General features: G+C 42.4%; 1 protein-coding gene and 1 long non-coding RNA gene across 2 annotated transcripts in view; both read right to left on the reverse strand.

Moving 5' to 3' along the window:
* Window positions 1–216: 216 nt before the first annotated feature.
* Window positions 217–1,796, reverse strand: LOC144987775 (uncharacterized). The gene is made up of 2 exons (XR_013651444.1): window positions 658–1,796; window positions 217–581 (listed from the first exon to the last, which is right to left on the reverse strand). It is a non-coding gene; the product is annotated as an uncharacterized LOC144987775 (long non-coding RNA).
* A 317-nt stretch (window positions 1,797–2,113) lies between these two features.
* LOC101169270 (uncharacterized) overlaps window positions 2,114–26,109 on the reverse strand; it is a 29,188-nt gene continuing 5,192 nt past the window's right edge. Inside the window, exon 2 of the mRNA XM_023949309.2 lies at window positions 2,114–4,154. Coding sequence (XP_023805077.1) covers window positions 2,965–4,154 — 1,190 coding nt within the window. The 3' untranslated portion in view covers window positions 2,114–2,964. The remainder of the gene's footprint in view (window positions 4,155–26,109) is intronic.

A 26,109-nucleotide genomic window follows, 5' to 3' on the forward strand; every position in this document is an offset into this window, starting at 1 on the left:
GAGCAATAACAAAAGTGTTGCGTTTATATTTTTGGTCAGTGTATATATACATTTGTCTTTATATTTTTTCTTTGCACTTCTAAAATTGGTTTGGCATCACTAAATGTGCATCCAGCATGAAGGAAATATACTGTATTCAATACTTCAGCAGCAACAATAATGCAATGCAATGCTCATGATAAAAGATGCATTTGATTACACACCATTATTAACATATTTTAGAAACAAAATATGCATTTTATTAGGTTTACAATAATAATAGTGAGTACAGATATTTCCCTTTGGCTTCTTTATGTATATAATTCATGATACACAAACTCTCACTCTCGCTCTCCTTGTTTGTGTACAAATATATAGAAATATTTTGTAGTATTTAAGTTTAATGGCAACGACTTTTTCTAGCTGGACTAACTTCAAATAGAAGAGCAAGAAAATGTAAAGTGTGGGATGTGTGGAGTCTGACTGAGGGCCGTCAGGTCTCTGTATGACCAGATCAGGAACCTGTTAACATGACTGTAAGTCCAACGTGTTTTCCATCCATGTTAAAGTGGCGTTCGCCGTTATGGGGTCGCTGTGCCGGTCTGTTGCAGTGAAGAGAGAGCTGAGTCAGAAAGTGGAGGTCTACATCATTCAGTTGATCCTCTTTTTGATACTCACCTATGGCCATGAGCTCTGGGTCATGACCCCAAGAACCAGGTCCTGAATAAAAGCGGCCACCTCTGTAGGGGGGCTGGGCTTTCTAGGATTTAGAGTGATGACCACTTCCTCCAGCTCACTCAGGGAGGACAATCTACTTTTCTGGGTCAAGAACCGTGACCTGAGACTTGACTGAGCTGACCCCCATCCCAGCCGCTTCACATTCTGTCTTAAACTGCCCCGATGCATGCTGGTCCTGGTTGAAGCTAACAGGATACAATCCTAGCTTCATTCACAGCCCGTGTTGACTGTTCCTGTTCTGAGCCCAACATCTGACAACAATGAAAGAAACAACCAACCATCCTGCAGGAAGGAGCACCGACATGTGGGCTTAGTTTAGTTCAGGTTTATCAGACATCTGGAGTTCAGAGGGTTGGAAATGTGCTGCAACTTTAATGTTTTTTTATGTGATGTGATCATTAAAGATCTTTGCTTCTTCTTCTGATTTTTATCATTAAAGCCTGTTTGTTGTGAATATTAAACATCCTGATGAGTTTCCTTCAGACACATAATTCACATAAATCTACTTTAAATATTTTGCCCATGAGGCAAACCAACACAGCCTGAAGCCTCAGTCTGGATTCTTTCTGCTAGAAGGATCAGCTGATGTGTGACCAACTTTTACAAGAATCTCATCAAAACACTCGACAGTTTAGAATGTATTCATCTGTGGTGCGACTTTTACCAGCCAGTCGGTGCCGATTTCCAAAGAGCAGAAAAAACCATAAAAAGCAGCAACGATGCTAAAATGATGGATATTTGCTCAGAACCTGCTGGTTCTGCTCACGTTCTCCTGTCAGAACCAGCCGGTTCTGCTCGTGTTATGCTGTCAGAACCTGCTGGTTCTGCTCGCGTTCTCCTGTCAGAACCAGCCGGTTCTGCTCGTGTTATGCTGTCAGAACCTGCTGGTTCTGCTCACGTTCTCCTGTCAGAACCAGCCGGTTCTGCTCGTGTTATGCTGTCAGAACCTGCTGGTTCTGCTCGCGTTCTCCTGTCAGAACCTGCTGGTTCTGCTCACGTTCTCCTGTCAGAACCTGCTGGTTCTGCTCGCGTTCTCCTGTCAGAACCTGCTGGTTCTGCTCACGTTCTCCTGTCAGAACCTGCTGGTTCTGCTCACGTTCTCCTGTCAGAACCAGCCGGTTCTGATCGTGTTATGCTGTCAGAACCTGCTGGTTCTGCTCACGTTTTCCTGTCAGAACCTGCTGGTTCTGCTCGCGTTCTCCTGTCAGAACCTGCTGGTTCTGCTCACGTTCTCCTGTCAGAACCTGCTGGTTCTGCTCGCGTTCTCCTGTCAGAACCAGCCGGTTCTGCTCGTGTTATGCTGTCAGAACCTGCTGGTTCTGCTCACATTCTCCTGTCAGAACCAGCCGGTTCTGCTCGTGTTATGCTGTCAGAACCTGCTGGTTCTGCTCGCGTTCTCCTGTCAGAACCTGCTGGTTCTGCTCACGTTCTCCTGTCAGAACCTGCTGGTTCTGCTCGCGTTCTCCTGTGAGAACCTGCTGGTTCTGCTCGCGTTCTCCTGTCAGAACCAGCCGGTTCTGCTCGTGTTATGCTGTCAGAACCTGCTGGTTCTGCTCACGTTCTGCTGTGAGAACCTACTGGTTCTGCTCACGTTCTCCTGTCAGAACCTGCTGGTTGTGCTCGTGTTATGCTGTCAGAACCTGCTGGTTTTGCTCACGTTCTGCTGTGAGAACCTGCTAGTTCTGCTCACGTTCTCCTGTCAGAACCTGCTGGTTCTGCTCACGTTCTCCTGTCAGAACCAGCCGGTTCTGCTCGTGTTATGCTGTCAGAACCTGCTGGTTCTGCTCACGTTCTCCTGTCAGAACCTGCTGGTTCTGCTCACGTTGTCCTGTCAGAACCTGCTGGTTCTGCTCGTGTTATGCTGTCAGAACCTGCTGGCTCTGCTCGTGTTATGCTGTCAGAACCTGCTGGTTCTGCTCGCGTTCTCCTGTCAGAACCTGCTGGTTCTGCTCACGTTCTCCTGTCAGAACCTGCTGGTTCTGCTCGCGTTCTCCTGTGAGAACCTGCTGGTTCTGCTCGCGTTCTCCTGTCAGAACCAGTCGGTTCTGCTCGTGTTATGCTGTCAGAACCTGCTGGTTCTGCTCACGTTCTGCTGTGAGAACCTACTGGTTCTGCTCACGTTCTCCTGTCAGAACCTGCTGGTTGTGCTCGTGTTATGCTGTCAGAACCTGCTGGTTCTGCTCACGTTCTGCTGTCAGAACCTGCTGGTTCTGCTCACGTTCTCCTGTCAGAACCTGCTGGTTCTGCTCACGTTCTCCTGTCAGAACCTGCTGGTTCTGCTGGTGTTCTCCTGTCAGAACCTGCTGGTTCTGCTCGTGTTCTCCTGTGGTGTGGACCGTTTCCCCCACAGCTGAGGGTCTCCTCTCCGGTGTGGACCGTGCTGTGCCTCTTCAGGCTGCTCTGCCGGTTGAACCTCTGTCCACAGGAGGCACAGGAAAAGGGTTTCTCTCCGCTGTGGACCCTGGCGTGTCGCTCAAAGTGGGTCTTCTGGCTGAACTTCAGTCCACAGACGCCACACTGGAACGGCTTCTCTCCGGTGTGGACCCGCTTGTGTCTCTGCAGATGCGTACCGCGGCTGAACGCCTTTCCGCAGTCGCCGCAGACGTAGGGCTTTTCTCCGGTGTGGATGCGGCGGTGGCGCTTCAGACTGCCGCTCTCGGTGAAGCCTTCTCCACAAACGTGGCAGCTGAAGGCCTTCTGGTCTCTGTGCACCATCAGGTGTCTCTTCAGGTTGTTCTCCAGGCTGAAGGGCTTCCCGCAGACGGAGCAGCTGAAGGGCTTCTCTCCGGTGTGGACCGGCCGGTGGGACTTCAGGGACGAGTTCTGGGTGAAGGTTTTTCCACAGACGTCACAGACAAACGGCTTCTCCCCGGTGTGGATCCTCAGGTGCTCCTTCAGCACCACCTGCTGTCTGAACCTCTTACTGCAGAAGCCGCATTCAAACGGCTTCTCCCCAGTGTGCATCGTCAGGTGCTTCTTCAGACTTTGACGCCGTGTAAAAGTTCTGCCACAAACGTTGCAGCCGTACGAAGAGTTCTGATGTTCCTCTGGACCTGACCTGGTAACACAAACAGAACCCAAGTCTCCAGACTTTGGAGTCTCGCTGCTGTCGGCCTCGGGTCCAGAATCCTGCCGGTCTCCATCACTGACATCAGTCTCAGAGGAGCCCGACTCTCCTCCAGCAGGTTGGGAACAACGGCTTGGATCTGGGTTCTGGTCGGGTTCTTCAGACGGTTTCATCTGTTGAGCTGAGCTGCTGCTTGGAGGACCTGCGTCTCTGCTGTCTTCAGTTTGATTGCAGCTGAGAACTTCTTCACTCTTCACCAGAACAACATCCACCTCCTCCTTTATGAGGACAGGGTTCTGGTCCTGTTGGCCCAAACTGGAGCTGCATTCATGAGGATCTTCTGCTTTGACCGGCAGGATCTGCTGGACGTCTGCAGGGAGAACAGAACCAGACATGAGAAGACGCATCAAAGGAGATCACAAAGATGTATTTAGACTTGTGATCACACTAAATGTTCCAACAATCAACACTTTGTGGAAGAAAGCCTTTGAACATGTGAACATGGACTTCCGGTTCCGGGTTACAGCACAGGACGCGTGTGTGGCTCTCTGCGGCTATACAACTATCTTCAAACGACTAAAAAAGTTTATTTTCTCCAAAAAAGAGAGCTGACCATGGCCCCTAAGAAAAAACAGGAATACGAAGACCTTAAAAAGTCTCTTGATGACATCCAAGCTGCGTTGTATCCCTTTATGGAACAAGTGAATGCTAAGCTAACTCCGCTCTTAGTGCTATTGGAAGAATTCATGAGGCTCTACGCTCGGAACGAGCAAAGAGATAACCGGGTGGACATTCTGGAGAAAAGACTGGACGATGTGGAACAACAAGTAAGGATGAATAATGTCATTCTCCCTGGAGTACCGATCAAACCTCAGACAAAGCTAAATGCAGTTGGAGCTAGCATTCCTAATGCTAATAGCCCTAGGAGCTCTGAAACGGAGATCGGTGGGGAGACTTTGGAACACCAAATGGAAACATTTCTCACATCTAAAGGGATTTCCCTGGATCTCAATACTATCGAGACCTGCCACCTGCTCCCCAGGAGAAAGGAGACGGATAAACCAGCGATCCTCATCAGGTTTGTGAATCAAAAACACAAGCTAGCTCTGATGAATCAAAGGAATAATCTGAAAGGTTCTGCTGCTTTTCTGAATGACCATCTGACCAGAAGGAATGCTGAAATCTATAAAACATGCACGGCTTCTCAGGAAGCAGAAGCAGATTGAGAACACTTGGGTTAAAGCAGTGCTTCTCAAATAGTGGGGCGCGCCCGGGAGCGATGCCAGGGGGGGCGCGCGGTATTGGCGGTTTTAGGCACAGGCAATAATACTGGCAATAATACAGCCTGAAACCTGTGAATCACCATCCCTGCAGCCGCGAGTTCCCGTCTCCTGTCACACGCGGCTGCGTGTGTGAGAGGGAAAGGGGAGGGGTGGTGTGGGCTCTGGTTGCTAGGTGACAGGGGGCACACGGAGGAGCAGCAAGGCTGCCTGTTCCCCAACACCTGGATCTGGATCATCGCGTGCCTTCATTCTAGTACGCCGTACTAGAATGAAGTGTAATTGCACATCCACTCAGTGGGTGGAAGTGGCACGCTCATTTTCAGAGTTCGCGCAGGGAGTTACGGTATTTTTGCACCACACAAGAGCACACAGCACAGAGCGGGAGATGTGAAAGTTCAACGAACAAACTCTTCAGCAACACAATGAAAAAATATTTGACAGGGGTGAAAAGAAAGGCGGAAAGGGACGCAGATAATGAGACAAACGTAAGTCTCCCGAAAGCCAAGACGAGGAAATATGACGAAGCGTATGTAGCGCTTGGCTTCACTGTTACTACGGTGGGAGACGAGGAAAGACCGGTATGTTTACTGTGTCTAAAAATGTTGGCAGCGGACAGCATGAAGCCAAATAAATTAAGGCGGCACTTAAAGACATTACACCCCAATCACGCTGATAAGCCGCTTGAGTTTTTTCAGCGAAAACGTGCCGAATATTGCCAACAATCGTCCCGCTTTGTGAGTGCTACTTCAGTAAACCAGCGAGCACTGTTAGCATCATATAAAGTGGCATACCAAATTGCTCAGTGCAAAAAACCCCACACCATAGCAGAGGAGCTGATACTGCCTGCAGCATTAGACATGGTCTCTGTCATGCTGGACGACGCAAGCGCTGCAAAATTAAAAACTGTCCCTCTGTCCAATGACACTGTCGCCAGACGTATAAATGACATTGCCAACGATCTCAAAGAACAGCTGGTAGAGAAACTCAAAGACAAACGTTTTGCCTTACAGTTTGATGAAGCAACTGACAGCAACAAAGACTGTTTGTTCATTGCTTATGTACGTTTTGACATGACACACTCCCTGTGCGAGGATCTACTTTTTTGTAAATATGTCAGGGACAGAGCCACAGCTGAAGAGCTATTCAAAATGCTGGACTGCTTTCTGACTGAGAATGGGCTTAAGTGGGAGAACTGCATTGGTGTTTGCAGTGATGGTGCACAGACCATGGCAGGGATGAAAAAAGGACTTCGGGCACTCATCAAGAAGGCATCACCTAATGTTGAGTGGACACACTGTGTTATACACAGAGAAGCTCTGGCATCAAGGAAACTTTCCTCTGAATTAAGTGAGGTCATGAGTGACATTGTAGGTGTTGTCAATTTTATAAAGACTAGACCACTAAAAACAAGAGTCTTCTCTGCTATCTGTGAGGAGATGGGGGCTGAACATCAAGCTGTGCTGTTTCACAGTGAAGCAAGGTGGCTGTCACGAGGAAAAGTCTTGTCCAGAGTTTTTGAGCTCAGAGAGCAGATAAGAATGTTTTTGGAACAGGAGCACAAGCATGAAGTCGCAGAAAAATTTAGTGATGAGAACTTCCTGGCAAAACTGGCCTACCTGAGTGACATATTTGGAAAGCTAAATGAACTAAATCTACAGCTTCAAGGGAAAGATAAACACCTCCCTCAGGTCACAGACAAGATCAGCTCTTTCACTCGAAAGCTAGCAATGTGGGGCAGGCGACTTGATGAAGGAAATACTGATTCATTCGAGAACCTGCATGAATTTGTTGCCACTACTGACTATGATGCCACCTCAGTGATTCCCCATATTAAGGAGCATATTTCTTCACTGATTGGATTCTTTAAAAAGTACTTCCCTGAAAACAGTTCCCAATATGATTGGGTGAGAGATCCTTTCAACGCACCAGCTCCAACTAGTTTCAGCTCTGCAGAAGAGGACCAGTTCATTGATATGACGTCTGACTCCACATTGAGACTGAGGTTCACATCACAGACACTGAGTGAATTCTGGCTGAATGTAGAGAGGCAGTATCCACTCTTAGGCCAGAGGGCTATGGGCATTCTTCTTCCTTTTGCAACATCTTATCTTTGTGAGACTGGCTTCTCTGCTGTTGCTGCTCTAAAGACCAAGTACAGATCCCAGCTAAACATTGAGCAGGAGCTGAGAGTTGCAGTATCATGCTTCAAACCCCGCTTTGAAAAGCTGTGCACTGCAAAACGTGCTCATTGTAGCCATTAACCCTGACTTCCTCATTTTGATTTACAAAAAAAAATCAGCACAAATTGTTTTAATTTTTGTTTTGTTGGTCAAATTGTTTGTCATATTGTGCTCCTGAGTTAATGTTGCTGATGAATTTGATTTATTATTATTTATTGATTTTATTTAATTTTATTTTTCAATATCAAATGGTCAAAAAATGTACCTTGATCCAGTGTTTACAGTTTGAATAAGGATGTGATTTTTTAAAAAAGTTTCAGGCAAATTGATGCACTTTAAGTCTTCTCTGTTACAGACAAAAACAGTGTTAATAAAGTTATTCTTCATTGTAAGTTGATCTATATTACTTTCTTTTTTCTTGCCTTTAATGTTAACAAGGATACAATGTTATGCAGAGGTGTACCTATAATAATTTTATAGAAAAATGATACGATTTACAGTGGTGGGCGGAGAGTTGGGGGGCGCGAAACGTTTACTTCTTCCTGGGGGGGCGTAACAGAAAATAATTGAGAAGCACTGGGTTAAAGGCTGCAGGATTTACGTCAAACCACTCGGTCCACCGGACCGGTCCAAGATTCGGGTTGTGAAGACCATGAGGGACTTTGAGAAGTGTTTGACCGCGGTCGTCTGAAACAACATGGAGTAATAAATCAAAGAGCCAAATAATTTCAAGAAATATGACGCCTAGCTTCGTCATTTTCTCCATAAGTCTGAAGTGACCTAATTAACAGCAAAGATCTGACCTGCAGACAAGTTGACCTCAACTCTTAGGCGCTGCTAATATCAGCTGAAGAAGGATATGGACCTCTATCTAATGTTTGCAGACACAACATCGAAGAGAACTATAAACTCTGTTTATAGAATGGCTGGTAATCAACAGAAGAAGAAGGCATTACTTCATTATAAAAAAATAAAAATAAAAATAAATAGTAAAACAAATGATTAATCAATTATTGTAAATGGTTAAATTAATTGATTTTTTATGATACTACTTCACTTGCTCCATAAATCGATAAATTGATTCATAATTTTTTCCTAATGTAACATAATTTTGCACATATTCTTAACTTTTGATACTTGATCAAATTTTGCCATGAAAATCTCTGAAACAGTGTTATGTCTATTTTACTGATATAGTATTATTTTTTAATCAGGGAGCCGGTTTAGCCCGTGCTGGTTCGCGGCGCCTTCCGTCCGTGAAACCAGGGTTCGACTCCGGGCTGCTCCCTGTTCCCTTCTCTACCTCTGTGCCGGTTCCAAGCCCGGTTTGAGAAGGTTGCGTCAGGAAGGGCATCCGGCGTAAAAACATTGCCAAATTTACCATGCGACTTGTTCGCTGTGGCGACCCCTGATGGGAAAAGCTGAAAGAGGAAGAAGAAGTATTATTTTTTAATCATATCAATGACTTTCATGAGTAACATAATCTGCATATATTTTGGATAACTGATCTGCATTTGCCATGTTGACTTCTGAAAGTTATTTTCAGTTATTTTTACATAATAATTGAGTAATTCCTCTTTGTCATGTGCTTCATTGATACTTTATGATTCTTAATTCTGTCTGATAAAAGCCAGGAACCGGATATTGATAAATCATGTAATAAAATGGTTATAATTATATAAGTTCGCTTCCTTCCACTCCCTTTCAAGCAATATTTATTAATATGTCTAATTATCCTAGGTCTGATTGGTCATTGTATGAATGTATAACTGATGATTGTATTGCTTTTGCGTATTCTAATTTGATTGCTTGAAATAAACCATTTCAAATCAAATCAAATGTGATGCTGGGGCTGAAATCGTTTACTCATGGATGTTTTCTTTGTTCCATTTTATATTTTATCCAACATAGAAGACTGTGTCCGAGATCACCAGGACTCCTCTTCCCTGGCTGCAGAGCATCTACTAATGCAGGGTCTGCAGGAGAGCTGCCTCCATCATCAAGGACCCCACCCACCCTCCCACCCCCAACCAGGTCTGTTCACTCTCCTCCCCTCAGGACGGAGGTGCAGGACTGTGAAGTTCAGGACCACCAGACTCAGAAACTCTTTCTCTCTGCCATCAGCCTCCTGAACAGCTGACAGGAGTCTGAAACACCAAACTGTACCTCTGCACATCCTCATTGTTCACTACTGTTATTAGCACTTTTTGCACATTTGCACTTTAGAATTACCACTTAACATCTTGTGTTGTTGTGTGTATGTTGTGTGTGAATTGTTTCAGTTTCCTCTATACTTTTTGGCATTCGGAGCAGACAAAGAAAGCATTTCACTGTGCAGGGAACCCGTTTCTCTACTGAATATGATAATAAACCCTTTGAATCTTTGAATCTAAAGCACATCAGTTTTCAGGCGATGCCTCTCTGACAGATTTGAACTCAGCCTTTCCTGTTCAGACTCTCAGGTGTGCTCACCTGTCTGAACTCCACGTTTTGATCGTCTCACTTTGACGCTCCGACTCCAACATCCATTTTTTATGGAAACTTTTCAGAAAGGTGTGAATGAAACATTTCAGTTCCTCTCATTTATGCTGCTTTCAACCATTTAGGGGGAAAATATCAGAGATATTCAAAAGGATCTTTAGAAAAAAACAAGAAATAATGTCTAACATGAACAGAAGGTCACTAGTTCCTATGGAGTGAAGACAGATCTGTCAGATTTTAGTCATCTTTTCTTTCTTTGTGTCTTTCTAAAAAGACACAGAATATAAACAACTTCAAAGTACAGATAAATGAGGCTCATTTGAAACAGTTTTTGACATTTATTTATCGTCAAAAGACATCTTCTGTCTAAAATCTGAATCTTTTTCCCCTCAACTTTATTGACAAATATTGCAGATACAGACCATCAAACAGTGACTAGCTGCACTAAAGGTACATTTGTTGAAAGGAGCAGAAACACAAGTTAGGCAGCAACAAAACTTTATGGAATTTTCCAGAAGATTCAACAAAAAATAAAACATAAAAAAGGAGATTTAATTACAAATAAATATAAATAATACTTGAAAGATCAAACAAAGGGGGAACATAAGACAGAAACAAAAAATGGAATAATGTCGTCTCTCTTTCGGCTTCTCCCATCAGGGAACGAGTCGCATGGTAAACTTGGCAATGTTTTACGCCGGATGCCCTTCCTGACGCAACCCTCTCGAAGCAACCGGGCTTGGGACCGGCACAGAAGTAAAGAAGGGAACAGGGAGCAGCCCGGATTCAAACCCTGGTTTCACGGACGGAAGGCGCCGCAAACCAGCACGAGCTAAACCGGCTCCACAAAAAGAAAAATAGAATAATAAAAGTAAGAAAGGATTCTACTGTCAATTCTAATGTTTTTGTTGTTACTGCAGCATCCAATAATATTTATATTCAGCATCATTTCTGTCTGGAAAACTATAAAAACTCATTTCTGTTAGTAAATGTACACTTGTGTATAAAGTATTTAGCTACGATTCGGAGTACATTAACTATGTACATTTTAGAAAACAAATCCCACATCAATATGGTTTATAAATTATTCTATGACATAAACAATATCCATAGTCTTCATATGGATGAGTTGTTATAAAATGAGTCAAATCTTTCTAAAATGTTTGAGCAAACGTGAAAAAAAGACGAGGCCTGGTTCTGGTGAGGAGCGGCAAAAGAAAAAGTTTCTGACCAGATCGGCTTTACGTTTGGTAAAAAAGTGAGAAACCTTCATGAATCTCATTCAAAGACATTTCCTTCATTCTGGTGGAGATGAAATGTTTAGGCAGCAAAGTCAAAACTTAATCTGCCATCTGAAAAACACATTTCTACACCACAGTTGAGGGGGCAGAACATGAAGTACTTGAAGGAGAACAGCTCCAGAACTTTAACCGGACTTGGGACAGCTCCAATACCCGATGCAGACTAACGGGGGACAGAAACTCAACGCATGACTTTGTGGGTTTATTAACAAGAAAAATGTTGTTTTAAAGTATTCTTTTTTAAATACTCCTGTTTTTACTCCTGTCAGCATTATTCCACATATCCTCCTGAGACCCGAGGCCTGTTGCACAAAAGTAGAATTAAGACATCCGGGATAAATGACTAAGCTGAGCTCAATGAATCCAAAACATGTGCGTCCAGGCTTAATTGGTTACACAAAGACCAAGCCAGGATGAGCAGACACGGATTCATCAAGCCAGGTTAAACCAATCCTGGATAGGTGCGCGCTCACGGCTCACTCAAACAGACCCCTCCACAGATCACAGATGAACTGATTTACCACGGCAACTAGAGCCGCGTACCTTTCCCCGTCGGAAGCACAAATCCTCATGGAGGCATACGAGGAGGTAAAAGATATAATTAAGAAGAAAGGCAACACCGCCACAGTGATAAAGCAAAGACAAAAAGGAAATTACCAGCCAATTAAGTTTACGAGAATGTAACTTGTCATTTCAACCAGAAAATGTTATGTTTGTTAATCTTACGTGAATGAATCATGTCGATCGTACATAAAAATAATCCATTTAAAAGTTACTAATTTCAATCATGTTGATCCAACATGATACCGTTGAATTGGATACATTAGTAATCGCAAGGAACTGTGGGATTCCATTTTCTTTGTCTATCTGGGCAGATTGGGGTCTAAGTGTGAGTTTTTGTCCATGGGTTTTATTGTCTAGCTGTGTTACTCTGTTTTAACTAGTGAATTAAATTTTAACGTTTATTTTTTTCTGCACCATGAGTTAGAGTTTGGTAGAGGATGATGACCAACCCCCTTGTGTGGCAAAAATATTAATGTGCCAATACTTAAGATAGAATTCACGGTAATTGAGCCCCTGTATTGTGATGTGGGACTTTACTGCTTAAATCATGTCTTTGAAACAAAAATTAAAAGTCCTTTTCGATGTAATTATGGGAAACATTATCATTGTCAGATGTATAAATAAAATTACATCAAAACATTTAGTTATATCAGCATAAATTGTGTTAGGTAGTCATACAAATTTAAGTTGAATAAACTTTAATTAATGAGGTGTGACCAATTGAAGTGATTCAATTTAGTTGGATCAACTTTTAGCTTTTGAGAGTGAACAACAATATTAATTTAAAGTTGGTTCCAACAGCAATATTTAGACTGAATCAACTTAAATGTATCAGTTTGAACCTAAGTACATTAAGTTGGACCAATATGATTCATTTTTGTTCAAGTAACGCTATCTAATCATGTGGAAATCATTTCCATAATTTTTTTATGTTCATTCAAAGTGAACGTTTTTTGAGTGTAGTTTACCTGCTTTGTTTTGTCCTTATTCAATAAAGGAACATAATGTTACACATTGTGTTTTCATATTTTAATGGAATGTGTATTTGTTTGTATGACAGAGTACTAGGGCCCACTGAGGAAAAAGGATAAAGTCATAAATTTATGAGGCTGGTTCTTTCTGCAGAAAAGCAACATATTCTTTTTACAGTTTTGATAGTTATGACAATGTGATACTTCATATTCTGGCACATCAGCATGTCTTCGTTTATGAAACCATACTGAGGTACAATTTCACCAAATGCCCCACATCTGTCATTTTAACAACTGTCCTCCTTTAAAACAACTGGTTACAATATTATGACTTGTCTTTTTTTCCCTCTGTGGCCCTAATATTCTATCATTTTACATATAGAGTCTATGGGAAACTGTAAATTATCTAATGATAGCAACATCATCTACAACTTATTTATCCAAAATGATTGAAATTAATGATCACTAACGTTTAAATAATGACAGTGGGTCTAGTTATATGTGATAACAATCTATAGTGAGCAGTGAAATAACTATTGGTTTCCATTTGTGGCGACTGCTGACTGACGTTAGGGATGAGATTAAATAGATCCTGGAATTTAGCCTGGTCTGGAGCAGGCTAGCTCCACAGAATAAATCTCCATGGTAATTTATACCATAACATATCCTCCTGCCCCCTATCCAGCTTTAGTGCAACCGGATTGGGGAACAATTGAGCCAGGATCACCAAGATATCCTGGCTTAATCCCTTATCCTACTTTTGTGCAACAGGCCCCCGGCCCATTCATTTATGTCCTCTATAATGGACATTTTGTTTACCTGTATATTTCTAAGGAATTAAGAGATACCTTTCCAAATCTTATTCTACTCTGTAGAGGACATCCTGGGCTTTCCAGTGATGTGTCATGTGATGAGTTTGCATGCTGGGAACTTTAAGGTTTTACCTCTACCAAGATGGCTGCCAGACCATTTACCTATTTTTATGGAAAGGTGAACGGCAGGTCAAAACGTCTGTATCTATTCATTTTTTACCATGATAATTATATATATTCTTGGTCATAAACATGTTAGGAACAATATTTTTAGATCTGAAAACAGTTTCATGGTTTCTGTTTTAAAAAAGCAGACGTTTAATGAATGTCAACTGTAGAGGACACCGGACCATTTTACTGTATTTAATGGCTGCACATAATGGAGAAATAAGTGAAGCTGAGAGGATTCTATACCAGATAGTTGAGGGAGATTCAGATTTGGAGCTTTCAGATGATAAAAGAGATTCAGGAAAAAATGAGGAGGATGGTAGCTAAGCTATCATCCATGATGGAGAATGATGCCCACCCCATGTATGAGTCTGTGTCCTCTCTGTGCAGCTCCTTCAGCGTCAGACTGAGACATTCTAAGTGTCTGAAGGAGCGACACCGCAGGTCGTTTCTACCTGCTGCCGTTAGACTGTACAACCTTAACTGCTCCCAGTGAACCACGTTAACCAAAATCATCGGCTCTGTCATATTTCTTTTATCCTGTGCAATAACCGATATATGGTCATCCTGTGCAATTTTTTTTTGGAAATGTATGTGTATACTGTGTATATATGTGAGTACATTGACTCCATAGTTGGTTTCTTTTATATATTGCTCTCTCTCTGCCCTGTACTGCTGCCGCAAAAAGGAAATTTCCCCATCGTGGGACGAATAAAAGGAATATCTCTTATCTTATATCTTAATTAACTTGATTTTTTTTAGCTTTTTAAACATCCATCATAACAGGTTTACACCTGTGCTACCAGGGCGCCCTGCCTATCAAGATGACCCTAAAGTTTGTGAATACCAGAGTCCAATCTCGTACTTTTCACAGTACATTGATAACATTTTTGAGGACCTGTTTTTGATTTAGTTGCGTTCCAACTACCGGGGAACCACACTCCTCAGCCTCCCTGGGAAAGTCTAGGCCACAGTACTGGAGAAGAAAGTCGGTCCGATAGTCGAACCTCAGATCCAGGGACAACAGTTCGGTTTCCGTCCTGGTTGTGGAACAGTGGAGCAGCTCTACACCCTCTCTATGGTGCTGGAGGGAATGCAGGAGTTCGCTCATTCAGTCCAGATGTGTTTTGTGGATTTGGAAAAGGTGTTCGACCACGTCCGTCCCCCGTATCCTATGGAGGGTGCTATGGGAGTATGGGGTCCAGGGAGCCTTACTGAGGGCTGTCCGGTCTCTGCATGACCGGAGCAAGAGCTTGGTTCACATAGCAGGCAGTGAGTCAGACCTGTTCCCGGTGCATGTTGGACTCTGGCAGGGCTGCTCTTTATCACCGGTTCTGTTCATAGATTTTATGGACAGAATTTCTATGGCACAGCTAGGGGCCGGGGGGGGGGGGGGGGGGGGGGGGGGGGGGGTCTGGTTTGGGGATCACAGGATTTCATCTCTGCTCTTTGCAGATGATGTTGTCCTGTGGGCTTCATTAAGCCGGGACCTCCAGCGTGCATTGGGGGGGTTTGTGGTAGAGTGTGAGCCGGCTGGGATGAGAGTCAGCACCGCTAAATCTGAGGCTCTCGACCGAAGAAGGTTAGTTTGCTCTCCCTTGGTGGGTGGAGTGTCCCTCCCCCAGGTGGAGAAGTTTAAATATCTTGGAGTCTTGTCCATGAGTGGGGGAAGACAGGAGCATGAGATTGACAGGCGGATCGGAGGGGGGGTCCGTAGTTATGCGGTTGATGTTCCGGTCCGTTGTGGTGAAGAGAGAGCTGAGCCAATAAGCAAAGCTCTCAATTTACCGGTCGATCTTCCTCTGTAGCAGATGGTCCAACAAGTAACAAAAGAGAGATGCAGAATTTTATTGTTTTAGAACAAAATTTTATGTTTTTTGGGTGAATATCACTAAAGATTTAATCTGCTCCTTTTTTCTGATTTTCCAAATTGACTTCTATTTTCACAGAAATATCGTCCTGTTGTCCTCTACAGTGGACGTGTTGGGAAATTAAAATAAAAAACATTTTAAAAAAAATGTAAAATTGTAAGGTGTTTATTTAGACCCAAATAGATAGGAAATCACAAAAAAAAAGAAATTGTAAGACACTTTTTTTCCTCGATTCTCAGGAGGTTATAGTAGCGCTGAGGAGAAAAGCAATGTTTGTAGAACCGTGACAATAAAACCTGCTTATGACAGTTAAATAGTTTTCTATTGTTACATCATAGAAGAGATGGCAGACCGTCAAACTGATCAAATACATATTTTAGCATGAAATTCTAAAATGAATTTTAACTCTCTAACCATTTAATTTGTTTCAAGTGGAGAAATGAAGAAGGTCACGCTTTAGAAAATGTGTCAATCATTTTCATTCAGAAGAACTCAGGTTTTTTATTAGCAAATTTACTTTTGTGAACATTTAGCCATGAATAACAACATATTTATATAAAAAAGAAGGCATCACGATCTTCCTGTTCAAAACTATGAAAACAAATTCTCACGCTTTTATAATAAAGTGGAAGATCAGAATTTGTGGATGGGTAAAATCTGTGTATTAGATATAAAAATAGCCCAAAAAGTAGCTGATGGACCAGAAACCAGATGATCTTGGAGCAAAGCTCTGATTTTCAGTTCAAACATTTAGCAGAAGTGAAGCAGAAAATACCGAAAGCAGATTTTAACACATCGGGAGGATTTAGAGACAAAGGAGGAGCACTGTAAAAAAAAACATGAATAACATGCAAAGCTCAAAATGCGGACATATTTCTCAATGAGTTATATCACTAGAGGAGACACGCCCGCTTGAGAAGCCTGGCCGACGGTGGCGGAGCGCAACGCCATCTTGGTGAGGTTGATGACGCCCACATGACAATGATTTCTATTGCTTTAAGTGGTGTCTAAATAGCTTTTATATACAATATATATTTTATATTTATATATATTTATACATATATGTAAATATATTATATTTATATATATTATATATATATAGATCCATCATTTGTTGTTGTTAAAGAAGAGAAACAATCAGCCTTAAAAGCTCAAACTTTAATGAAAATGCATTGTTGCAGGACTTCTTACAAATAAAAAAATTATTACAAAGAATTTTTAAAAATTATTTCTAAACATTTAGAAGTTTTAGACCTCTTTGACATGTAATTTAAATTATTAAGAAAAACCCAACAATAAGTCAATAATAATTAATAATAATAAAAATAATAATAATAAATCAATAGTAAGTCAATAAAAACAATAAATAACAGTAAATAAATAATATTTCAATAAATAATAAAAAAAATAAGTCTATTAATAATAATAATAAAAAATAAATATTCAAAAGAAGTCCAAAAGTGAACAATAGATTGACCCTAAAAAAAAACAAAAAAAACAAACAACAACAACAACAAAGAAAAACAAACCAGCAAAAAATTACACCAATAGACTTTAAAAGTGCTTTTTGTTTGTGATCAGTTTGTGTAACACAGATGTTATGGTGTCGGGTTTCAAGCGAACAGTCTGGCCTCTCATCTAAATCTCTTTCCACAAATGTTTCTAACATATCCAGACTGTATTGCTAGTTGGTACCACAGTGATGAATCTGGATTAGCTCTTTTTATTGCTAAGATCCACTTTTTCCTGAAGTCTTAATCCATTGGAAACCTGCAAGAAAAGTTCAGTCACTGAGTCAGAAATGTATAAATTTATATTACTATAATAGCCTAGTATTCTGTATACAAGTTTAGTAAAATAAAATGTACATTTATGTCGACAGCAAATTCTCCGTACATCATGCAGCATGTTGATAACAGCCCTGCAGCATCATGCATGTCAACATGTGTATGATTAATGAAGCACCTGCAGCATTAAAAGAAAGAAAATATAGTACCTACCTGTGAAATGATAAGCATTCCTCCTTCATGGACTCAGTTCTCTGATTATGGCAGTTGAAACCCAAACAATGAACTGGTATGCAAAAAATGTGTTCACATGCTGAACTGCAGCAGTGACTGGACCTCACTAAGATGGCGGTGCTCTCCTCACGTGATGTCTCCTCTAGCGAAATAACTCATTATCGATGGCTGTGTCCGAATTACCGCCCTAACCCCTATATAGTGCACTATTTAGTGCGGTCGCCATTTTGTAGTGCTGTCCGAATCTTTTTTTTTTTTTTTTTTATTGATGCAGAACAAAAGTGACATACAGCAAAAGAACAAGGAACAATAAACTGTACATCAAATGTTCAAAATAGACGCCAGGGGATATACAAGCAAAAAAATAAACTTACATTAAATTATACAGCTGAGCGAGGTGATACGTTTTCATAGCTTTTTTGTTTGTACTGGGGGAAATGGAATGTAAGTAACATCTAACTTGGGCTAGTAAATCAATAAAATTAGGAGCTTTATTGCTGAATTTAGATTTGTGAATATAATACTTGGTTAATAAAATCAGAAGATTTATTATATAAAATTGAGATAAAAATGTCTTATCATAATTAACGTAACCAAATAAGATGTTTTTCCATGTTAAATTAAAATGTGGATAAATTTGAGTTTTTATCAGATTTGTCAATTTGTCCCATATTTTTTCAGTGGACTTGCAGGTCCAAAAGAAATGCACCAACGTTTCCTCAGACTGAGAACAGAAAGAACAGTTTTTATCAATATCCCTTTTTAGCCTTTGCATATACTGATTTGATGGATAAAACCTATGAATGATCTTGAATGAAACCTCTTTCACTTTGTTGTTTAGAAGATATTTGTTTGGCAGAAGCCAAACCTTTTCCCAACACATTTGACCATGAAGTAAAGTCCAGAAAGTTCTGGCCGGGGATTCAGTTTTTAGCTCCTGCCGGAACAGTCTTTGGATGGTTTTGTTTTGATTTCTCAAAGCAGAGAAGCAGAGTTTTCCGACAGCAGTGTCCGTCACGTGAAGCTGTGGTTGGGGAGCAGATGGAGTTCCTTTATAAAGATAGGTGAGGCTGAGGGAAACGGCATCAAAAACAACCGAAAAGTCCTTCACAGAAACAGGGATCTGGTAGAACTGAAGGAATTCGGTGTGAGTGTAAAGTTGACCTTGTTGATTGAATAATTGACTAACTAGTCTGATATTATTATCAAACCACTGTTGTATAAAGATAGTTTTGTTTTTGTAAAGAATATATCTATTGTTCCATATGGAAAACCTGTGAGGAGAAAAATTATGTTTATAAATCATGGACCAAGCAAGCAACATCTGTTTATGAAATGAAGACAGTTTGATGGGCACTTTGTCGGGCTTGTAGGTGCAGAGCAGGAAAAAGTCGAGGCCACCAACCTGGGAGAAAATATAATTGGGAATGAAGTTCCACAGAGAGTTCGGATTTTTCAAAAACTTTCTTATCCAATTAATTTTAAAAGTCATATTTAGGGTACGGAAATCCAGGAAGTTCAGACCCCCACTAGTGTAATCATTCATTAGAACAGATTTCCTTATATGATGAGTTCGGTTTTTCCAGACAAAGTGGCATAGCAGTTTATCAACAGTTTTGCTAACGATGTTACTGACATAAAGAGACTGAGCGGCATAAATGACCTTGGAGAGCCCTTCAGCCTTGGAGAGGAGAATTCGACCTTTAATGGAAAGGTCACGCAAGAAGAGCCAGAGGTTAAACCTCTTTTTCATTTTGTCAATAATTGGAAAAAAGTTAGTATTACCTCTATCATTTTCAGTTTGAGAGGATATTATGCATAGATACGTGACTGATGTCTTTACAGGAATATTAAAGAGTGAATCCGAATCACAAGATTTAATTGGGAGGAGTTCACATTTTTTCAGATTTAATGAAAGACCGGATACTTTGGAAAAGGACTTAATTATATTTATTGCTAATGGAATTTGTGAGCTGTCTTTAAGAAAGAGAGTCGTATCATCGGCGAGCTGACTTACGACAATAGATCTACCAGCGATGGAGATCCCTCGTAATGGACTGGATTTAATGTGGTCACAGAGAAGCTATAGAAGAAGAATAAATAGATATGGAGATATGGGACAACCCTGTCTAATCCCACGTTTTATATCAAACCTAGGTGATGAACCATGTTTAAGTTTAATGGAGCAGGTGGCATCGTTGTAAAGAGTTTTAATGACTTTGCAGAAGGAGTCACCAAAACCAAATTTTTTTAAGGAGCGATACAGGAAGTTATGTTCTACTGTATCCAACCGTAGTAATAAGTTATTAACACGTTTTTAAAAAGTGTTTATATATGTAGGGACTGACGAGGATAAGGAAAATCGGATCCATCTGTGCATGGAGAAAGATAGCCTGTTTGTTTTTGTTGGATAAAGTGAAGTGGAACTATTGATTGTTGTGTATGTATCCGGTCGGACGGAAATTAAGCGGACACAGAATAAACCACGGACGTGAGAACAACGCATGGTCTGGTTTATGTCGGTCAAATGTTAAGCCAAAGCAGCTAACATAACATGGTGTCAGAAGAGAAAAAGTGACAACAAGACAGTCATGAGTGAGCAAGATGCAAACAGGAGGAGCGGGGACGGAGCAGCGGCCGTGCCTCAGCTAGCAGCGCCAGGCAAGTTCGACTTCGCAAAAGTTGCGGAGTGGCCAAGATGGCTGAAGCGGTTCGAGCGATACAGAATAGCTTCGGGACTCGACAAACAGTCGCAAGAGTTCCAGGTGAACAGCTTCATGTACGCAGCCGGCGACGACGCGGAAGACATCCTGAATTTTTTGCCCCTCACAGACGCCCAGAAAAAGTCATACGATGACGTCACTGCAGCGTTCATGGCGCACTGTGTGAGGAAGAGGAACGTCATTTTTGAAAGAGCGCGCTTCAACCGGAGGAATCAAGAGCCGGGTGAGAGTGCGGAGTCTTTCATTACGGTGGTGCACAAGCTGGCGGAGTACTGTGAGTTTGGAGCATTGAGAGAGCAGCTGATACGGGATCGTATAATTGTGGGAATAAGAGATGCCAGACTTTCAGAGAGCCTGCAGTTAGATGCAGATTTGACGCTGGAGAAAGCCATGACGCGTGTGAGGCAAAGTGAAGAGATAAAGAGACAGCAGCCGGTTCTCAGGGGGGCGGAGCTACCAGGACAGGTGGAGGCTATACAAAAACGAAACTTAAAGCCATTTAAAGCAGCAACAAGCAAAAATGACATGAAAACAGTTGAGTGCAGCAGATGTGGACAGTTAAAAAGACACACACGGTTTGAATGTCCGGCCCGGGATGCAGAATGCAGGAAATGTCACAAAAAAGGACATTATGCAAAGAAATGCAGATCCACCGGGGGAATCCACAATATAATTGGACAACAACAGCAAAGAAACAGTGAAGACGATGAAGAAGATTTTGCATTTCTAGGTGAAATGGAGAACAAAGAGGTTGATGAGTGAAGCAACATTGTGCATCTCAACCAGGAAAAGACTTTGTTTAAGTTAGACACGGGTGCCAGTGTCACGGCTATCCCGAGCAGCATTTACTCCCCACAGAAGCATGGGACATTGCAACCACCATGCAAAGTGTTGTATGGTCCAGGCAAGCAGAAACTGGATGTAAGAGGACGTTTTAAAGGAGAGCTGACTTTTGACAAAAGAACAACTATGCAAGATGTGTATGTGGTTAATGGACTGTATAAACCATTGCTTGGCCTTCCCGCAATAACTGCTCTGGAGCTCATCAAGAGAGTGAGTGCAGTGCAGACACAACCAGTGGACTTTAAGGCTATGTACCCCACAGTGTTCTCTGGTCTAGGGAAGTTAAAAGAACCATACAAAATCGAGTTGGAGCCAGGAGCGGTCCCATACGCCCTGTCAACTCCACGTCGAGTGCCGCTACCCCTGCGAGACGCAGTAAAAGAGGAACTGAAGCGGATGGAAAAAGCGGGTGTAATTTCCAGAGTGACACAACCCACACATTGGTGTGCAGGCTTGGTTGTGGCACCAAAAGCCAAACCAGGAAAAATAAGGTTGTGTGTGGACATGACACACCTGAATAAGTGGGTGCAACGAGAGAGACACATCCTCCCAGCTGTAGACCACACACTTGCTATGCTGTCCGGAGCAAAGGTGTTCACAAAATTGGATGCCACCTCAGGCTTCTGGCAGATCCCGTTGGCGAAAGAAAGCAGACTTTTAACAACGTTCATCACACCCTTTGGCAGATATGCGTTTAACTGCCTGCCTTTTGGGATTTCATCAGCTCCTGAGCATTTCCAGCGCAGGATGTCACAGATGCTGGAGGGGTGCGAGGGGGTGGTGTGCCATGCAGATGATGTCGTTGTCGTGGGAGAGGACATGCAGCAGCACGATGAGAGGCTTCACAGAGTGCTGCAGAGATTTGAAGCAGAGGGACTGACACTGAACGACAAGTGTGAGTTCTCTAAAGATAAAATCTCTTTTGTAGGTCACTGTGTTACGGCTGATGGGGTGTCCCCAGACCCAAACAAAGTCAAGGCTATAATGGAGATGCCTGAACCGCAAGATGTAGAGGGAGTGAGGAGAGTTATGGGCATGGCCAATTACTTGGGAACGTTTCTTCCTCACCTGGCATCATTTTCAAAGCCATTAAGAGACCTGCTTTGTGAAAAGAACGAATGGCATTGGGGAAACGCTCAGAAAGAGGCTTTTCAGAAACTAAAGACTGAACTGAGTTCACCACGGGTGCTCGCCTCATACTCAATCGACGCCAAGACGTGTGTGGCAGCAGACGCATCTTCATACGGGCTCGGGGCCGTCCTCACTCAGGAACAAAAAGATGGAACCTGGAGGCTGGTAGTGTTCATTTCCAGAGGGTTGACGCCTGCAGAAAAACACTACGCTCAAATAGAGAAGGAGGCTCTGGCGGTGACGTGGGCTTGTGAAAGACTAGCACCTTACATCCATGGACTAAGAGTCAGGTTGGAGACCGATCATAAGCCTCTTGTACCTTTGTTGAGCACCAAGGCTTTAGATGAGTTACCACCAAGAGTGTTGAGGTTTAGATTGAGACTTATGAAGTTCACGTTTGACATCGTGCATGTTCCGGGAAAGTGCTTAATAACGGCAGACACACTGTCTAGAGCACCGGTAAACCACACGTTCACACCAGAAGAATTGAACAACGAAGCAGAGGTCAAAGTCTTTGTGGACTCTGTAGTTCAGAGCATTCCTGCTACAGAACCCAGACTAAGAGAGATTCAACAAAAACAGCACTCCGACCCTGTTTATCCAGTGCTGTAAAACAGGCTGGCCCGAAAGGCACATGCTGCCACGGGAGCTGAGTGAGTATTGGTCAGAAAAAGACAATCTCAATCTGGCGGGTGAGTTGTTGCTGAGAGGACAGAGACTGGTCATTCCACAAAGCATGAGGAAAGAGATCCTGAATCAGATTCATGATGGACATCAGGGCATAGTCAAATGCAGGGCTAGACCTCGTCAGTCTGTGTGGTGGCCAGGTTTGTCGGTGCACATCAGTAAAGTTGTGGAAAATTGTAAGACATGTTCACAACATAAAGCAGAACATCGAGAACCACTACTGACCACACCAGTACCGGAGCGGCCCTGGCAGCGGGTTGGTACGGATATGTTCTTTTGGAATAAGGACACTTATATTCTGGTGGTGGACTATTTCTCAAGGTACATAGAAGTGGCTAAACTGAATGTGACATCTGCCGCGACAGACATAGCTGCCATGAAGGAGACATTCAGTCGCCATGGGATCCCAGAGACAGTGGTGTCGGACAACGGACCGCAGTACGCCAGTGAAAAGTTCAAGGACTTTGCTATGGAGTATGGGTTTGTTCACATCACCAGCAGTCCAAGATACCCGCAGGCGAACGGAGAAGCTGAAAGAGCAGTAGCTACAGTTAAAGGACTGTGGAAAGGAGGAGGGGAGAAGACAAAAGCACTTCTCTCTTATCGGGCTACACCGCTCGAGTGCGGCTACTCCCCTGCACAGCTGCTGATGGGCAGACAGCTGAAGACAACACTGCCACAGCAGCCTGTGACTCTTTTCCCAAGATGGCCAAATATGAAACAATTCAAACCCAAACAGAGACGGTACAAAGCAAACCAGCAACGCCAGTACGATCGGCGTCACCGGGTCCGTCCTCTGACGGTTCTTCAAACAGGTCAAACTGTATGGCTGCCAAGAGAGAAGAAAGAAGGGACAGTGGTACAACATGCAACTACACCTAGGTCGTACATTATTGACACTGATGAAGGTCAGATTAGGCGCAACCGCACACATGTGAGACCTTTACGTTCTCCGGAAAGGTCAGAGTTAACTGTGTCCACACAGCAGACTGGAGTGGAAGAAAACGCAGGTCGAGAATCTAGTATACCTAGTCATAACACACAGGACACGGTTAAGCCACCTTATGTAACATCTTCAGGACGAGTGTCCCGTCCGCCCAAGCGGTTAGATCTGTGAGAGTTTTTGGGAAATAAAAGAGAAGGGTGTATGAAAATTTTTGTTTGGTTAACAGAAAAGTGAGGAAGTCTGTGTTTTGATTTACAAGGAAAAAAAAAACAGAAGTAAGAAAGTTAAGTTGAATAAGCTTACGTTATTTGATACCCTAGATAGTGGGAATTATTTTATGTTCCAGAATGGAATTGTTAATGTTGATAAAGAAAGAGTGTTCTAACTAAAAAGGGGAGGTGTTGGATAAAGTGAAGTGGAACTATTGGTTGTTGTGTATGTATCCGGTCGGACGGAAATTAAGCGGACACAGAATAAACCACGGACGTGAGAACAACGCATGGTCTGGTTTATGTCGGTCAAATGTTAAGCCAAAGCAGCTAACATAACAGTTTTCAGGCAAGCTCGTGCCGGATGAGAGTAAAAGACACTTGATCAGATTTGTATTTATTTATCATAAACTGTAATCGTTGTCATGTTGGGGTAAAGGTTGTTGTTGAAAGAGGAGAGGAGGAGAGAGCAAGAAGGGACAAAGAGTGACAGGAGAGTCTGTTAAGCTTACCTGAGTTTAAAATATTGTTCACAAAATGTAACGTCGTCGTTGTTTTTGCAATTTATTTAATAAATGCTGGAACAAAAATGAATTATTTACATGTATTATTTAAATCTGATCAATTTTTAACAATCTCAAAAGAATTTTCATATAAATATGTAATCAATATAAATATATAAATATGTACATATTTACATTTTCGTTTTATATGTTAACATTTATTTTTATACATCTTAACAATAATCCTGGTCTTCTAGAGTCATGTGTGTCACAGTTGGAGCTGAAAGGAAAGCAGAGATTTGTCCTCGCAGACGGACGCCACTTTACCCGTCCTACTGGTTCCTGGTTTGGCTCAACATCTGTGGCTCCCAGCAGTCCCTTCGCTGATGCACAGATTGTGCAGAACTGAACTGCAGGCAATGATTTTCATTGCAAAGGTTGGTTTTACTTCCAGTGCCCCCAGAAATATTGCTCTCCTCCTCATCTTCATAATGCCAAATGCTCTCTCCACCACAGAGCATGCCTTGGCGTGGTGCTGGTTGTAACGGGCCTGAACCGCATTCCTCATGGGTTCCCTGTAGGGTGTCAGCAGCGTGATGGGATGAGCAATGCAGGGATACCCACCATCACCCAAAAGGATCCTTCAGGTGGGTAATGTTTGATTTACATAAATTGGGCTTTTACGTAGAACCTGTGAACTGTGGACTGATCCTTGATTCCCAACAAAAATATCTCTAAATTTGGCATTAGTCACATACAGCCTGCAGTTGAATGGAATAAAAAAGCTTCCTGTCAAAATAACAAGCTGCATTTTCTTTTAGGGCCTTTATTCTTAAGTGGCAGCCATTAATGCTCCCTACGACCTTTTGGAAGGTGGAAGACCAAGCAAGCTGCTAAAAAACCTGAGGTGACTAATGGCAGTTCATTCCCACTGGATGCTGGGTGACCCTGCTCATCAGCTGGAGGATGCGGTCTGCTGTCCTGTGGACAACGTCCCTCACAGTGGACCGTGGCATGTCAAAGGCCCTGGTTACCACACCGTAAGATGTGCCACACGCCAGCCAGAAAAGAAACACCAGGACCTCAGTCTCCTGTGCCCCCCCCCCAGAGTGTGAGGAACCCGAAGCTGCTCCACCAGATGCTCAATGGTACCGCGGGTCAACCGATCTGCGGGTCTGCCGGTCTGGTCTTGTGTCGGACTGACCATCAGTGTGAAGGGCCACGACAGACACCTTTATGTTGGCAAAGCAGTAGAGACGTGGAAGACCCTGTAAAATAGAAAAATAATTATTTCATTGAGTAAATTAAATCTGATTTTATTGAATGTTTCATTTTATTCTGATGTCTTACATTTTAGTTTATGACGTATTTATAAATGCTGGAAAATCTCGAGGGTTTTTTTTGGCTGGGTTTTTGGATTTTTATATAAATATTTAAAAATTAAAGTATTTTTCTTTAAAACAAGTTATATGGTTTGACTCTGAATAAAAAATACTAAACTTTGATCTCACAAGTGTTTCATGTAGTTAGACTATACAGTTCATAGTCCAGTGTTGAAAAATGATGTTAAAAAGTCTGACCCAGCAGACTGTGTAACCTTGAGCACAATTAGTAACAAATGCTTAAATTGA

This window comes from Oryzias latipes, chromosome 19 (assembly GCF_053564925.1).
Source record: "Oryzias latipes strain Hd-rR chromosome 19, Olatipes_Hd-rR_3.1".
NCBI lineage: Eukaryota > Metazoa > Chordata > Actinopteri > Beloniformes > Adrianichthyidae > Oryzias > Oryzias latipes.